The sequence below is a fragment of the Rutilus rutilus genome (genome assembly GCF_951802725.1).
Source record: "Rutilus rutilus genome assembly, chromosome: 20".
Taxonomy (NCBI): Eukaryota; Metazoa; Chordata; class Actinopteri; order Cypriniformes; family Leuciscidae; genus Rutilus; species Rutilus rutilus.
Window position 1 is genome coordinate 24,924,984 of NC_140225.1, and position 18,013 is coordinate 24,942,996.

The window sequence follows — 18,013 nt, forward strand, 5'->3', positions numbered from 1 at the left end:
GTCGCACTGATGTTCATGCTTAATTATTATTATTTTTTTTTTGTCTTTGATAGTTCTTCTGCCTTCTTCGGCCGCACAGGTACTGATTCTCCCATTGTTCTGTTGTCTGATTTTAGCTTCTCGTATCAGCAAACAATACTACGCTACTACCATATGGAGGCAGCCAATTAATGCAAGAACATTGTTGGAATGTATTGTTTAGTGAAACAGTGCAGGTCACGTCATTTCCACATGGTGAAATACATTGAGGGAGGTGACCCGCGCCATTTAAAATTAAAATACTTTTTAAAGAAAACTACTATGAGTACAGCCTTTATTTCATGTGATTGTACAGCATTCATGTGTACAGCTTTTTAAATGACCACCAAACTACTGAATGCAACGTTAAATATTTTGCATTAAATTAGAAAAATAGATGCATTTTTTACTCAGACTTTTGGACCACACAGTAGCTATATACTGTAGATTAAATGTATTTATTAGATATAGACATAAATATAGGCCTACACAACCCACATGTACATTCTCATTGATTTTTTGAATTATTCAGGACCTCAACAATAGGGTTAATCTAGCTATTGTGTGTGAGTGCTGTAAACAACAGTTTTATTGTGTGACACTGATCTCTTTGTTCTGGCTGAATGAGTTATGTGAATGTGAGAGTCATCACAAAGATTTGTTCATTACATGAGCAGCCACACAGTCAGTCCATGACATAACAGAGATTGCAAAGAGATAGATTTTTTTATTAAAATTGAATCAATGTTAATATTACAATGTTGTTTCAATGTCGTATCTTTTTACAAAAATTCAGCATGAAACGTTTTTTTGAACATACTTCAATGTTAAAACAACAACCACATTTCAACCACATTTCAACAAGGTCAGTCGCATACCAGCTGGCAACACCCTACTTTCAAAAGAATGGGAAATATTACTAGAAGGAATACATGTGGGAAAGTCAGACAAAAGAGAGGGCAAAGTTCATGGTGTGTTGCGAAAAAGGAGGTCATAGGCCCAGTCCACTTTGCCCTTAGTGCTGAGCCATTGACCTCTGTGCCATGTGGGCTCATGCACACCTGGGCCGGGAGTTCCCTGTCAAAAAAAGGCAAAATAGCAAAGGTTTGAGACTTGTAGCCCCATTTTACTTAATAACATGCACATTCATCCCATTTATGATAATCAATACACTGATTGTGGTGTTGTAAATTGATGGCCCTAAGACTAGTTTTGCTGTTGTAAGACTTAATGTAGGGTTGTAGAGCTTGCTATCGAACAGGGATAGAAATGAAGCTCACCGAATGCACACTGTACAGCCGTGGTACTGTAGACCGAAAGCAGGAAGTGACTGCAATGCCTGTGCTTGGCCTTGGATTGTAATGTCCAGGCGCTGGTCCTTCCTTCTAAATCCATTAATGGAAGTCAAGTCAACAAAAGTAAAATTCAAATTTAATCAGTTGATGGAATAGTTCACCCCAAAACTGTCATGTGAACTACTTTTATGAATCTTTCATGGAGCTTTTTTGTCTTTTTTGGACCTTATTAATTTAAATCGAAATCCACTTTCATTATATGCTAAAAAAGCAGCAGGGACAATCTGATAAACTTGCCCTTTTGTGTTCCACGGCCTGAAATATTCCTTTAGATTGGAAGATCAAAAAAAATCTAATTAGTGTTCTCCAAAAAAAGCTCTTCATCAACCTGTGCTTGACTCTATAATCACAGATATAGGTCTATTTATGTGCTTTCAAAAGCATAGCTGAGAAGAAGAGCTTTCACTGCTCAGCGCCTGTGCTACAGAAGCTGTCTGCTATCATTACATGCCATTTGATTCCACCGGCAGCCTCACTTGATCCAGCTGGCCTGTGCAGTGGTGTGTGTGTGTGGCGGGTTGAACTGTGCCAGAGGTGTTAATTCTGGCTGCAGTGGAACTCACTTCCCTCTGCCTGCTTTCCCATGAGGTCAACTTCCGTTGGTTTTAAAGGCATCAGGCCGTTGCACCCTTCTTCTATAGGACAGCCAGCCAGCTCGGCATTCCCCTGGACAAGAGCGGATAGCTGTGCCATACTACACATGTCTGAAGAGGCACTGAGCTATTATTTCATTAAGGGACTCCTGTCCAGAAAAGCCATATTCAACACCTTCCAAAACGACACTCACAACTCAATAAAGAAAATATCAATATCAAAAAAAGCTTCCTCTGTATTTTCAAATGCCTTAAGGTGAACCTGTGAAAACTACCCAGTAATGAAAGATCTCAAATGTCTCTTCTTGAGTTTCAGAGAAAAGATATCAAACTGTGCTCACTGCTCAGAATTGCCAAGATACCAGAGATATTAATATGACCTCAAAAATTTATCATCAAATAATCTGAACTATGTGATCCACATTCATTTTATAGCTTTATATGCTTTACAGGTGAGTGAGTCATTGAATCATTAAATCAAGTGTTTGTTCAAAAACGCACATTTATCCACAAACAAAAGAGGTATGGGCCACTTTATTAGATACACCTTACTAGTAACAGGTTGAACCCCTTTTTGCTTTAAGAACTGCCTTCATTCTTCATAGCATAGACTTAACAAGGTGCTGGACATTATTTTGGTCAAACTGACATAGCATCACGCTGCAGATTTGTCGGCTGCACATCCATGATGTGAATCTCCCGTTCCACCACATCCCAAAGGTGCTCTATGTATTGGATTGAGATCTGGAGACTGAAGAGGCCATTTGATTATAGTACTAAGGGGCCCAAAGTGTGCCAAGAAAATATACTTCACACCATTGCATCAGCACCAGCCTGAACCATTGATACAAGGCAGGATGGATCCATGCTTTCATGTTGTTTATGCCAAATTCTGATCCTAACATCTGAATGTTGCAGCAGGAATCGAGACTCATGAGACCAGGCAACATTTTTCCAATCTTCTATTGTCCAATTTTGGTGAACCTGTGTGAATTGCAGCCTGTTCTTACCTGTACGAATGATAAGTATACTTCAAGTTCACTTTATTAAGTATACTTTATGTTGTAAAGTTTAAGTATACTAATATCAATGTACTAGAAGTTCTAGTACACTGATATTAGTTGAAGTAAACTTGTAAGTGCAGCCTACTTCTTCAATTCTACTTGGTACTAAACTGGCCAACTTTTTAGCATATACAGTAAAACCCAGTGTGTTCTTCTGCTGCTGTAGCCCATCTGCTTCAAGGTTCGATGAGTTGTGCTGTTCTGCGTAGCTCAGTTGTAACGAGTGGTTGTTTGATTTACTGTTGCCACTCTATCAGCTCGGACCAGTCTGGAAATTCTCCTCTGACCTCTGGCATCAACAAGGCATTTTCACCCACAGAACTGACGCTCACTGGGTATTTCCTCTTTTTTGGACCATCCTCTGTAAACCCTAGAGATGGTTGTGTGTAAAAATATCAGCAGTTTCTAAAATACTCTGAAAATGGCATGGTTGTTGGCGCCAGACGGGCTGGTCAAAGTTACTTAAATCACATTTCTTTCCCATTCTGATGCTCAGTTTGAACTGCAGTAGATCGTCTTGACCATGCCTAAATGTATTGAGTTGCTGCCATTTGTTTAGCTGATTAGATATTTGCATTAAAGAGCAATTGAACAGGTGCACCTAATAAGTGGCTGGTGCATCGGGTCAGAGGTCACTCTTCCACCAGAACTCGACTCGTGTACGGCTGTTGCCAGAAGCCAGTGATTATAGTTAAAAAAAATTATAAATATGGATATTTTTCTTTACAAAAATGCATCACTTCACTTCAGAAGGCCTTTATTAACCCTCTGGAGCCGAATGGATTACTTCTATAATGGATGTATGCGCTTTTTGGAGCTTCAAAATCACAGGCTCTATTCACTCCCATTATAAAGCTTGGAAGAGCCAGGATATTTTTTTTATATTCCTCCGATTGTGTTTGGCTGAAAAAAAGAAAGTCATATACACCTGGCTTGAGGGTGAGTAAATTATGGGATCATTTTCATTTTTGGGTGAACTAACCAATTAAGTGTCACCAATTACTCATTAATAACTAATTAATTTTTAACTGTTGCATAAAAGAAATATCACACTTGATACAAGTGGAAATTGGAACCAGGCTGGCCCATTTGTCCTTGTGGTTCCACCCACACAACATTATTTCTGACTGAAAATATTTAACATGTTGGATATTTACGATTTGAGATTGGTGTTCTTCCGAGCAGATTCAGTGACTCTTAACACAGATCACACCACAGAAAAATCTGATAAGATAATCTGTAGATCCATCAAGATAATCGGGACTTTACCTGGGGTTGTCGGAAGGGGAGTATTGGGACCAAAATCGTCCTGATTGTAGTGTGTGGGTGCCTTTACCGTTCTTAGAGTCGTTCAGCCAGACGGTGAAAAAGCGGCTTTTGTTGTGTTCTGAACAACTTTAAAAGTCCGGTAGTGTGTTATCCTCAGTCATTTAGCGTATGATGCCCAGTGTTTCTCTATAACCATTTAAGTTGGCAAGTATATGATGTCATAGTGTTTTAAAAATCTGTTCAGATTTTAAAAGTCTTATTTGTATTCCAGCCTTAAACTATGGAAGTTCAGCCTCTGAGTAATATAATTTGCCTGTTTGCTGTTGATCTGTCATCTTAAGAATAAGCTTGAGGTTTCTTTGCTACTTAACCTTTGACAAAACACTTGTCTGACATGAAACGACACCCTTCTACAACCACACAAAGCCCTAATGTTCACCCTAATGAGACCCAGAGGATGATTTAGCATCCTCACTTTTCCGTCAACACTAGACAGCTGCCAGCACAGCTCGAATAACCAGCCAACACTGCCACTGAAGCCACGGTGCATGAGGTGCAACACTGACGCGCATCAGTGAAACTCTCTCACAGGAATCTACATGCTTTACAAACCATTCTGGGGGAAAACAGGCAAAGCATTTAATATACACATAATAGGTTAGACTATATTATTCACAATGAAACTGGACACTTACCGGGAGAAAGCTGACCCTTTGTACAGCTGATCGGAACATCACGTGTCTGCAATAAGAGACGAGTGTCATGAGAGAAGACAATAAAATGGTGCAAACAGGGTGGAGGAGAGAAAAGAGTCAACAAACACAGGTGAAACACTACAGGCCTCAACAATAAGGATTCTTCTATTTGTTCAATCAGGTTGGTGCTTCAGATTTATACTTGCTCTAGGCTACTAATACTTTCATTGGCCCCCACTACAAAAATATTGCATTTTGTTTTTCATTTGTGTTAGAAAGAATAATTCACAAGCGTGTAACAAACTTTTCACAAACTTTCACTCAAGTGTTTTGGCTAGATATGTTGATGTTCAAATGATTAATTGTACACAACAATTGAAATAATACTGTACTAACTAAAATGATTATAAAGTAACTAAAACAATTATAACTAAAATAATTAAAGGTGTCGTCATGACATTGATTTATGTTGATATTTGAATTTAACATGTTTCATGAGATTCACATATAATGTTAATAACGTTTTCACAAAAAAAAAAAAAAAAAACATTTTATATATATAGTCATGGCCAAAAGTGTTGGCACCCCTGAAATTTTTCCAGAAAATGAAGTATTTCTCACAGAAAAGTATTGCAATTACACATGTTTTGCTATACACATGTTTATTTCCTTTGTGTGTATTGGGACAACACAAAAAAACAGAGGAAAAAAAGCTAATTTCACACAAAACTCCAAAAATGGTCCGGACAAAATTATTAGCACCCTTAACTTAATATTTGGTTGCACACCCTTTGGAAAAAATAACTGAAATCAGTCGCTTCCTATACCCATCAATAAGCTTCTTACACCTCTCACCCCGAATTTTTTACCCCTCTTCTTTTGCAAACTGCTCCAGGTCTTTCATATTGGAAGGGCGCCTTTACCCAACAGCAGTTTTAAGATCTCTCCACAGGTGTTCAATGGGATTTAGATCTTGGCTCATTGCTGGGCACTTCAGAACTCTCCAGCGCTTTGTTGCCATCCATTTCTGGGTGCTTTTTGAAGTATGTTTGGGGTCATTGTCCTGCTGGAAGACCCATGATCTCGGACGCAAACCCAGCTTTCTGACACTGGGCCCTACATTGCGACCCAAAATCCTTTGGTAATCCTCAGATTTCATGATGCCTTGCACACAGTCAAGGCACCCAGTGCCAGAGGCAGTAAAACAACCCCAAAACATCTTTGAACCTCCATCATATTTGACTGTAGGTACTGTGTTCTTTTCTTTGTAGGCTTCATTCCGTTTTCGGTAAACAGTAGAATGTGCTTTACCAAAAAGCTCTGTCTTGGTCTCATTTGTCCACAAGATGTTTTCCCAGAAGGATTTTGGCTTACTCACGTACATTTTGGCAAACTGTAGTCTTGCTTTTTTATGTCTCTGTGTCAGCAGTGGGGTCCTCCTGGGTCTCCTGCCATAGCGTTTCATTTCATTCAAATGTCGACGTATAGTTCACGCTGACACTGATGCACCCTGAGCCTGCAGGACAGCTTGAATTTCTTTGGAACTTGTTTGGGGCTGCTTATCCACCATCCGGACTATCCTGCGTTGCAACCTTTCATTAATTTTTTTCTCCCGTCCAAGTCCAGGGAGATTAGCTACAGTGCCACGGGTTGCAAACTTCTTGATCATGTTGCGCACTGTGGACAAAGGAACATTTAGATCTCTGGAGGTGGACTTGTAACCTTGAGATTGTTGATATTTTTCCACAATTTTGGTTCTCAAGTCCTCAGACAGTTCTCTTCTACTCTTTCTGTTCTCCATGCTTAGTGTGGCACACACAGAAACACAATGCAAAGACTGAGTCAACTTCTCTCCTTTTTATCTGCTTTCAGGTGTGATTTTTATATTGCCCACACCTGTTACTTGCCCCAGGTGAGTTTAAAGGAGCATCACATGCTTGAAACAAACTCATTTATCCACAATTTTGAAAGGGTGCCAATAATTTTGTCCGGCCCATTTTTGGAGTTTTGTGTGAAATTTGCTTTTTTTCCTCTTTTTTTTTTGTGTTGTTCCAATACATGTGTATAGCAAAACATGTGTAATTTCAATACTTTTCTGTGAGAAATACTTCAGGGGTGCCAACACTTTTGGCCATGACTGTATGTATATGTATATGTATATCCCATTTGGCCACTGATTGGGTAACATCATTGCAAACATGAATTTGGCTCAGGTCAGGAAGGTCAGGAAGCAGACAGACTGGCTATGCCGACTGTCTGCTATCTGTCTCTCAGATAAATCCCATCACATGAGACTCTTTCACCTAGATATCATCATATAGAGACTGTGTCTGTTCCCCAAATTAGGAAATACAAAAAACTCCCGAACCCATTTAAGGGTTAAAATTTTATTGATGTTCAACAAATAAAAAACAGATATAATACAGATGAACAAATGATAAAGCTTGGGTTGCTGATTACAGACTATAATCTAGATGTGCTGTGTTTGACAGAAACCTGGCTAAAACCAGACGATTACATTACTTTAAATGAGTCCACCCCCCAAGATTACTGTTATAAAAATGAGCCTCGTCTGAAAGGCAAAGGGGGAGTTATTCCTGTAATTTATAGTAATATCTTCAGAATTACTGAGAAGTCTTGTTTTAAATATAATTCTTTTGAAGTGTTGGTGCTTAATGTAACACTATCTAGTGTAAATGATAAATCACGTTTGAGATTTGTGCTGGCTACTGTATACAGGGCACCATACAGACTTTATCAAAGAATTTGCTGATTTTCTGTCAGAGTTAGTACTGGCTGGAGATAAAGTCCTAATTGTTGGTGTTTTTTTTTATATACATGTAGATAATGAAAAAGAGTTATCTTGGAGGTATAACTTGGAGTTAGACAACACGTGTCAGGACCTACTCATTGTCATAATACTCTAGATCTTATATTATCACATGGAATCAATGGTGATGCCATTGAAATTCTACAGTAGAGCGATGACATCTCAGATCATAATCTGGTCTCATGTATACTCCATCTAGCCAAGGCTACAAAGCCGACTCCGTGTTACAAGATTGCTTTATTAATAATATTCCTGATCAGTTTCATCTCCTCAGCATCCCAGATAGCTTAGAAGCACTCGATATTGCGACAGAAACTTTTGACTCTCTCTTTTCCAGCACTTTAGACACAGTTGCTCCTTTGCGCTTAAAGAAGATTAAAGGAAATAGTCCAACGCCGTGGTACAACGAGCACACTCGGGCCCTTAAGAGAGCAGCCAGAAAAAATGGAGCGCAACTGGAAGAAAACAAAACTAGAGTTTTGTTGTACGATTGCATACAGAGGCCTTAAAAGCTGCTAGATCTGCTTATTTTTCAACCCTATTAGAAGAAAATAAACAAAACCCAAGGTATTTATTTGAAACAGTGGCTAAACTAACGAAAAATAAAGCTTCAAGCCCAGACGTTTCCAAGCAGCACAGCAGTAATGACTTTATGAACTTCTTTACTTACAAGATTGATGATATCAGGGAGAAAATTATAAATATGCAACCGTCTACAGTATTGCATCAGGCAGTGCATTGTAGTCTCCATGAGGAAAAATTCGATTCATTCATTGCTATAGGAGAGGAAGAATTTTCTAAACTCGTTAAATCATCTAAATCGACAACATGTATGTTAGACCCTATACCGACTAAGCTATTGAAAGAGATGCTTCCAGAGGTCATAGATCCTCTTCTTAATATCATTAATTCATCTTTGTCATTAGGATATGTACCAAAAACTTTTAAGCAGGCTATGATTAAACCGCTTGTTAAAAAAACGCAACTTGATCGTACAGAATTAGTCAATTACAGGCTGATCTCGAATCTACCTTTTCTGTCAAAGATACTAGAAAAGGCAGTATCCTCATACAACTATGTTCCTTTTTAGAAAGAAATGATATCTGCGAGGATTTTCGGTCAGGATTTAGACCGTACCATAGTACTGAGACAGCTCTCATTAGAGTCACAAATGATTTGCTCTTATCATCCGATCGTGGTTGTGTCTCTCTATTAGTGTCTCTATTTGATTTTTCCTTCCGGTGAGAGAGAACGCTGGCGCATGTTGGCTGCCGCTTCTCCGTCCGGCTTTTTTAAAATGTTTTTATCTTAATTATTTTTAAACAGTAATAATTTTATTATTACAAGTTCACTTCATCCTCTCAGCCACCTCAGAACTGGAAATCACAACGGAAAATGCATGAACGAATAATTGGAGCGGATAGTCCTGGAAATCTCATGTAAGGCAAACATCAGAGCAAGCAACAAGAGCCCGATTCAACAGCGACCATCGATCAGATGAACAACACTCGAGTGACGCCCGGCTTCTGGGTGCAAGCCACCGCTCTGCTCCGCTGCTGACTTCCGCCCACTCAACAACCACCGCTGTCTGGACTGCATTAACTTCTTCCGAGAAACTGGACTACTACTACGCCGTCCTCCACACAGAGGCTCTGGTCGTATGTTCAATTACAACTTTTCAACCCCAAACTCTATTCCATCCATTCTGGTCCTATTCGCGCACCGCAACTACCTCACTACGTCATCACAACAAACGGCACGTGCACCTATCTAATCTCCGCCCCCTTCCTCGGTCCTCTCAACCCATCACGAAGCAACGTCACCTGAAACTGCCTTTGCTCAATACCCGCTCACTCAATAATAAAAGTCTCATTTTAAATGAATTCATAACTAACTATAACCTGGATTTCCTCTGTATCACTGAAACTTGGCACAAACCTCTGGACTATTTCTCACTCAACGAAACCACACCCACAGGATATACACACATGGACAAATACCGACCTGAGGGGAGGTGGTGTCGCTGCAGTGTACAGAAAGGACATTAAAACATCCACCATCTCCATCTCTGCTGCTCAGTCCTTTGAACACATCACTTTCAAACTCTCTGGTCCCACTCCTCTGGTCAGTGCCATAATCTACCACCAAATCCTTCCTTTCTCTCTGACTTTTCTGACTTTTTAACTATCTGCCATCTCACCTTCTGTTCTGCTTCTGGGAGATTTCAACATTCACATCGACACTAACTGCAAAACTGCCACTGAATTCCTGGAACTGCTACACTGCTTCAACTTCACCCAACGTCAACTTTCCTACCCACAGCCATGGTCACATCCTGGATCTGGTCTGTTCTACTGGTCTCACCATACCTCACCTCTCCAGCTTCAACCTCAACATCTCTGACCATCTGGCAATCACTATGAACATTGATCTCCCCATTTCGACCAAGAACAAACGCACAATCTCTTTCAGAAATCTTAAATCCATCTCCACTCCTGCCCTTTCAGCCTCTCTTATCAGTAAATTATCCTCTGTTCATCTACAAGCCTACACAGATTACCTTCAGCAGTATAAGGAAGCTCTTAACACTACCCGGTCCACTTACTACTCGCATCTCATACACTCTGGTTCCACCAACCTCAAGGCTCTCTTCTCCACAGTAAATAAACTTCTCAAACCCAGTGACAATACCACCAACTCATTCACAACTGATAAATGCAACTCTTTTCTTTATTTTTTTCTGACCAAAATTGACACCATTTATAACAACCTGTCCTCTTCTTCTGTCATCACTGTCTGCCCTCCCACTCCATCACTTGTTCCTCCCCCCTTCACCTCTCAGTCCCTGTCTCAGTTCTCCCCTGTGTCGGCAGGGGAGCTGTCCAAAATCGTGACAGGAATGAAAACATCTACATGTGTCCTGGACCCCATCCCATCCCACCTCATCAAGGACTGTCTACCAGCTATCTCCACACTCATCACAGAAATTATTAACTCCTCTCTCAGCTCTGGCTCAATCCCCCCTTCACTCAAACTGGCTGCTGTGACCCCCATCCTCAAAAAAAATGGACTCAACCCTGACATCATGTCAAACTTTCGGCCCATCTCCAATCTCCCCTTTCTGTCTAAGATACTGGAACGCACTGTCGCCAAACAACTTAAAACTCACCTCTGCTCAAATGACCTTTTTGAGCCATTTCAATCTGGCTTCCGATCGCAACACAGCACTGAAACAGCCCTCCTCAAAGTCACCAACGACATCCTCCTCTCTGCAGACGGTGGTCACCTCACCATCCTCATCCTCCTTGATCTAACTGCAGCTTTTGACACTATCAACCACACCATTCTTCTCTCCCGCCTTGAATCTTCCCTCAGTATCACCGGCACTGCCCTCTCCTGGCTCCAATCTTATCTCACTGACAGACAACAGTTCATCCACATCAACAACTGCACCTCCTCCACTGCTCCGCTGCCCCAAGGCATCCCCCAGGGTTCGGTGCTTGGTCCTCTCCTCTTCATACTATACCTGCTTCCCCTTGGCAATGTCATTCGCCACCATGGTCTCAACTTTCACTGCTATGCCGATGATGTTCAGCTCTACATCTCCACCAAATCCATCACCTCTGCCACCCACTCCACTATCTCCAACTACCTCACTGACATTAAATCCTGGATGCACACCAATTTCCTTCAACTCAACTGCGAAAAAACAGACATGATCATCATCGGTCCCAAACCCATCACTAAAACCATTCACAGTTTCTCCCTCACTGTTGACACCTTCACCCTGTCTCCATCCCTTCACAGTCGCAACCTCTGAGTCATCTTTGACAATAACCTCTCCTTTGAACACCACATAAAACAAATCACCAGAACTGCCTTTTTTTACCTCAAAAACATCGCCCGACTCCGTCCATCACTCTCTTTCTCTGCTGCAGAAACCCTCATCCACGCCTTCATCACCTCCAGAATTGACTACTGCAATAGCATCCTGTACGGCACAACATCCAAAACCTTAAATAAACTCCAATACATCCAGAACTCTGCTGCTCGTCTGCTCACCCGCACCCGTGACCACATCACCCCTGTCCTCAGGAACCTCCACTGGCTCCCGGTCCCACAACGAATTCAATTCAAAATCCTTCTCCTCACACACAAAGCCCTCCATAACCAGGCCCCTTCCTACCTCAGTGACCTGCTCCACCACCACAACCCATCTCGTAACCTCCGCTCATCTGATGCCAACCTCCTGACTCTACCCCCCAGGACCAAGCACCGAACCTGGGGTGACAGAGCCTTCTCTGTTGCTGCCCCCTCCCTCTGGAACTCTCTCCCCAAACAAATCCGTGACTGCACTGACCTTCCAACATTTAAATCACTGACAAAAACTCACCTTTTTAAAATTGCTTTTAATGTTTAGCTTAGTCCAGTGTGTTTTTTAGTGCATTTTCTTATTTTTATCTTCTACTTGATGTTGTTCCTGCTGCTTTTATGATTTTTTCTATGTAAAGTGTCTTTGAGTACTCAGAAAAGCGCTTTCAAATAAAATGTATTATTATTATTATTATTATTATTAGTGTTACTCGATCTTAGTGCTGCATTTGATACTATCGACCACAACATTCTTTTAAACAGACTCGAAAATTATGTTGGCATTAGTGGAATTGCATTAGCATGGTTTAAATTTTGATGATATAGCGAAGCAGAGTTAAAGCAGGCTCAATTTGATCCTATGAATCACCCTTAGTTCAAGCCAGGGTTGTCAGCAGAACCTGATTCCACCAAGTGAAACATATTCCTTGATCAATATCCTGGAACAACATTCCAATCAACCAAACAGATTTGAGGGACAAGTTTACAGTTTATGTCAAGTTTAGGCTTATAACAAGGTTTAGGTGCTTCTACATCAGCCGTGGAAAGACATCAATAAAACAGCTTGTGAACAATGTGTGACTTAATGTTGCATTTACCTCAGGGAAGTTATCCAATGTTCATATTTTGTAAGTTTAGTATATAATAAGTATATAATAAATATAATAAAATGCATAAAAGTAAAAGTATAATAAAAATATATATAAAATATATAAAACTGAAGAATATGTATGCTTGAATAAATTTGTCAATGTGACAAGTACCGTATGTTAACATTTCAGTTTTTATTTGTGTGTAATTATTATATCTGAAAATAAATAAGAGTTGAATATAATAGTTCTGTTGTTCATTTAACCTCTTATATTTTAGTAATGTACCAAATGAGAGGGTTCTCTGTATAGTTTGCAACATTATTTGGGAGACATTTATTTTTAATTTTTCTTAAGCAAATCAAACTATCGATAGTGACAGATATCATTCTGAATAATGGGCTATCGGTACCGGCTAAACTTTTACTGGAAGACAATGACCCCTTCTAATTGATGCTTCAATCTCTAGAGTTCAAAAAACCTCATCTATATCAACCATCCAGATAAATTCACATTGATTAGGTTTTAAATCAGCAGAATTTGCAAGAACAGTGTTCAGTTAAGTACAGTGCATCACAGAAAGACAAATGTTAAGTATGTTTTAAAACACATGTATTTGAGCAACAAGTACCCAGTAAAGGCAAGGGAAAGTCACAAACTCTCTGACACTGACCCTGGCCAGTATTAAAGCATCTGAAAGCTGTTCTGTGAACTGCCTAAAGTAAAGGAAGAATCTGGGAATGAGATCGCGAGCATCACCGAGCTGCAGTGTGTGACGTTCTGTGACTTGCAGTGTGTGAAAGCGTCCTGAGGGTGAGGCCTACTCACTTGCAGGGTGATTTGGGGACAGGCTTCTCCGTAACATCATAATGACCGGGAGAGAGGTTAATATCCTGCGTTAAACACACACACACACACACACACACACACACACACACACACACACACACACACACACACACACACACACACACACACACACACAAACTAACACATCAAACAATTGTTTTGACATACACATTCATATACTCAAAGGTAAAAGCTTAACTCCAGCCACTGATATCAGATAAATAGTTTGCTTTTGTTTTTAGTGTCAGTCACCAAAAAACAAAACTTGATTTGTAGGTGTGAGTGGGGCACAACCTAATGTGGGGCTAGTTGTAACACATGATTTAAAACTTTCCACACATGTTAGCATGATGAAACTTAGTGTACTTACAAGTTGCCATATCAACATGCCATTTTATTTTATTTTTTACTTTGGAAGATATCACTGAACATTACTTTAAACAAAAGTAAATTTCTTAATTAAGTTAATTTTTCATTAGTTTTATTTTTTTATTTTTGTGTTTATTTAAAATTAGACAAATCTGATATTATTTTATTTAATCTTATATCTGTTATTTCACAATTGAGATAGTTCTTTAATGCTGATCTAATCAGCAGAAGACTGGGTTTAAATCCCAGTTGCGCAGGTTGTAACACTGCGTTACAATGTGCCCCTATTAGAACTGCTATTTTATACTTGTATGAATTCTATTGAGACACCATGAGAAAAAGGTGAATAAAGACTGAGAGTCAGTGTTCATAAATGATTAATTATTATTATGTTTTGAACTATGCTATAGCTGTGTTTTGCAGAGTGTTTGTTGTCAAACTCAAATTACTTTATTTTTAATTATTAAAAAATGCCATTATTTTATATGAAAAAGTTAATAATTGTATTTTATTGACAAAATATTTTAGTTTGTATATATTTTTGATTAGATCAGATAGCATTTTAAGCTGTCATATGGGCATGTTGTCACATTTCACTTCCATTCTTTCGGGGTAAATCAAGAAAAAAAGTATACACTTGTAACAAATGCAGGTTGAAGCAGGGAAGGAATAAGACAGAACACTGGGTATAAATAGACAGAATTAAAGAGGCAAATTAACAAGACACCTGAACTGAACTAACCAATCAATAAGTAACTATAGAAACAAACAGGCAGGGGCGGAGGAAGACTAAACTGAACTGATACACAGAACACAGACAAAGAAAGAAATCAAAACAGACTGACAATGTAACATCACTGTATTAATGAAACAAAACCCCATAATTGTACTAGACGTGTGAAATTAATGTGGGAACAAATAAATTCTCTGAACCCTAAGTGGAAGTCAAAAAGTGTAAGGTTGTGCCCCGCTCTCCCCTACATCATCAGAATGTTGAACTGACCTCAAGGCACCATGCATTTGTATGCCTATATATCATTGTGATTAACTGACCTTATCCCTGAGGCCTAAAGTGAGGTTGTCAGGTCTGGGGCAGTTTTTGAAAGAGTAAGTTGCCTGGCGCCGCAGAGCCTCATTGGTTGAGTCAGTAAAGTTATACGCCCCGGGCAATAGCAGATCCCCGCCTCGACGCACAGTCCACATGAGGGTATTTCGCGCGGGGCCTTTGAAGCTGTACGTCCTCGGCACCGGGTTGAGTCCTGTCTCCTCTATGAAGTCTCGGATGTGGTAACTGCCTGGAATGGGATAGTTCTGATGGTAGAAAGAAGAGACCTCTTTTACGCCTGTTTCACATCTTACATAATTTCTGGCTTACTACACTTAGGATGTCCTTTAGTAACAGCCAAAGTATAAAATGGTTATTGAGTGAAGTCATTGTTTATTACAACACACTTAAACATTGTGAAATCATCCAAATGGCTATTAATCATTATAGAACGACGTCCAAAGTGTAATAAACTGCTTATATCATCTGGACTAAAAGCATAATGATGAATAGGTTTAAAGTGCATTTTCATAATGCATATCTTTTCATTTTCATTTAATAGGTTGTAGTTGAAGCTGTGGTTACACATTGCTGCTTATGCAGGCAGTGTGAAAGCAGTAACCTGGTAATATGAGCATCAAAATAAATACAAGCTGTTTTTGTGTGCGGTGTGAAACAGGCCTTGTTTTTTAAGACAGAAGCTATTTGTACAGCAAAAGTACTCTTCATATATCGTGTTTATCATGACATACATTTGTTTCAGAACAACTATTCGTGTTACTTTTACTTCTATGGCTGGATCTTTTGTAAAATATCACCTGCCTTAATAGTGTTTCTCCACCAACCACTTCTGTCAGTGTACATTTCTTCTTTCTGTTTCTGAAAAGAAGAAAAAAAGACCATTGATCACCATTTGGGGTTGGTAAGATTCTGTTGTAAGATTCAAGGCTGGATTTATTTTATATAACAATAAAATGTTTATAACAATGTATAACAATGTAACAATTTTTATGTAATTTATTTCTGTGATGGTGAAGCTGCTTTTTTATCATCATTACTCCAGTCTTCAGTGTCACATTGTCCTTCAAAAATCATTCTAATATACTGATTTGGTGCTCAAGAAACATTTATCAGTATCATCAATGTTAAAAACAGGATTCTTTGATAACTAGAAAGATTAAAAAACTGCATTTGTTTGGGAAAAAAACCTTTCATATCATTATAAATATCTTTACTTATTAAAAAAAAAATGATAATAATCTTACCGGCCCTCAAACCTTTGAATGGTTGTGTCAGAAATAGGTGCAGAAGATCCCTGCACTATAAAGAAATAGTTCTTGTGTAATTCTTATGCACCAGCCTTCCACCACAACAAATGTAAAAACTTACCCCATCTATACATTTCCCTTTGGGTAATGTTTTCTCTCTTCCCGTGGCCATAGTGCTGTCGTTCCTGTTTTGTTTTCTGTAACAGACACCTCAACAACAAGAGGCGTCGCTTAGATACTAAAACTATTTAACTATTAATCGAGAGTACTGGATAGCCTACATGAGTTTCTGCTATTTGTTTGCTTTTGTATTTATTATTTACATTTACTGATTTTGTTAGATATTGAGAAGACAAAAAAATGTCTCAATGAGTTTGTTCATCAAATTCTCTGATCAAAAATATCAAAGTACAATGTGAACTCAAGACACTTCTTAAATTTTTCTTACAAGCCCAAGTTATCTGAGCTATCCACAATTATTGTTGTACTGTTTGTATACATGTGTCTGTTTTAATTGCTGTATTAAATTAAACAATTTAAAGTTCTAAAATAAACCTCCCAAGCTTTAAAAGGGATTGCGACACAATATAAAGTGAGTTTTATTTTTCATATATTAATTTGTTGTATGTAAGAGGCATATGACACATCCATTCGTAAGTGTTTGACACAGATGAATAGCACAGCAGAAGCACTGGGAGTTCATGGCAGAATGTTCTGCTGTTTCCAGGCGACCAGGAACACATGCTTCTAACAAGCAACTGAAGGGCCCAGTGTTCACTGTTTGTCAGAGCCGTCTCCTGTACCAGCGCACTTCAACATTGACATACCATGAATAACCAAGCCATGCTTCAGTGTACTGCTGTCATTGTAATAAGCTCTTGAAAAAAAATAATAATCTAATTAAAAAATTAGTAATTATATGAGTAAAAAACGTGGAGAGGTGCATGAATGATACTTTATAGCTGTGTATTAACTATATTATAACTAATACTACATCTTTGTATAGCATAAACACTCCAAACATGCATTAAAAACCAAATAGTCTTCAATAAACATAGCCAAACTTCTGAACAGAACAGATGTATTCTCACAAGGAAAAGGATGACTTTTACAACAATTGTCATTCAAGATTACTTTAATGAGCTTCTTTTTTTTTTTTTTTTGACAGAGGCCTCGCCCCAATCCAGTCCTGTGAACACATAGCACTTTGTCCAGCTGACTCAGAGACACATCGTATAATGATGTACAAATGAATAATCTGAACTATTACAATAAATAGAGTAAACAACTCGGTTAGGTAAAATAGTTAGCGATTTCGAACTTATAAAAACCAGCTCTGGGATGCATAATGATAAACAGAAGGGCTTTTAATCAGAGGGCTAAATGATGCTTCGCAAACAAAGAAACTTTTCAATATGGGTAAATAGTCAAATTTTATTGGAAAACAAATATACAACTTGGAATGGACTATCTGAGGCATGACAATGCCATTAAGCGGCTTTAAAAAAAAAAAAAGAAAGAAAAAGAAAGAAAAAAAAAGTAACGAAAGAAAAAAAATTATGTGAATAAGTGATTAAAACATTAAAAAGCACTGTAAGATTCAAACAAGTTCTTAGTATAGAACAGCAGATACAAAAAGAGTTTATGTACGAGTATCTTGTAGATACACCCGTGTCTTTTTCTTTTTTTTTTTTTTT

At 38.8% G+C, this 18,013-nt stretch overlaps 1 protein-coding gene across 1 annotated transcript; it reads right to left on the reverse strand.

Moving 5' to 3' along the window:
- Nucleotides 1–728: 728 nt before the first annotated feature.
- stpg4 (sperm-tail PG-rich repeat containing 4) lies at nt 729–16,603 on the reverse strand. Its single transcript, XM_084392281.1, has 7 exons — nt 16,438–16,603; nt 15,871–15,927; nt 15,057–15,314; nt 13,614–13,678; nt 4,995–5,040; nt 1,299–1,403; nt 729–1,095 (listed from the first exon to the last, which is right to left on the reverse strand). The coding sequence occupies exons 1-7, from the start codon at nt 16,486–16,488 to the stop codon at nt 985–987; spliced, it is 693 nt and encodes a 230-aa protein (XP_084248407.1). The 5' UTR covers nt 16,489–16,603; the 3' UTR covers nt 729–984.
- Nucleotides 16,604–18,013: the final 1,410 nt, after the last annotated feature.

Excerpts from the sequence above, each read along its gene's own strand:
- stpg4 (XM_084392281.1), bottom strand. The coding sequence starts at position 16,488 with ATGGCCACGGGAAGAGAGAAAACATTACCCAAAGGGAAATGTATAGAT. Across the intron at positions 13,679-15,056 it reads CTTTAGGCCTCAGGGATAAG|GATATTAACCTCTCTCCCGG; the intron begins GTCAGTTAATCA and ends TGTTTAACGCAG. Across the intron at positions 1,096-1,298 it reads GGCTGTACAGTGTGCATTCG|GGAACTCCCGGCCCAGGTGT; the intron begins GTGAGCTTCATT and ends TTTTTTTGACAG.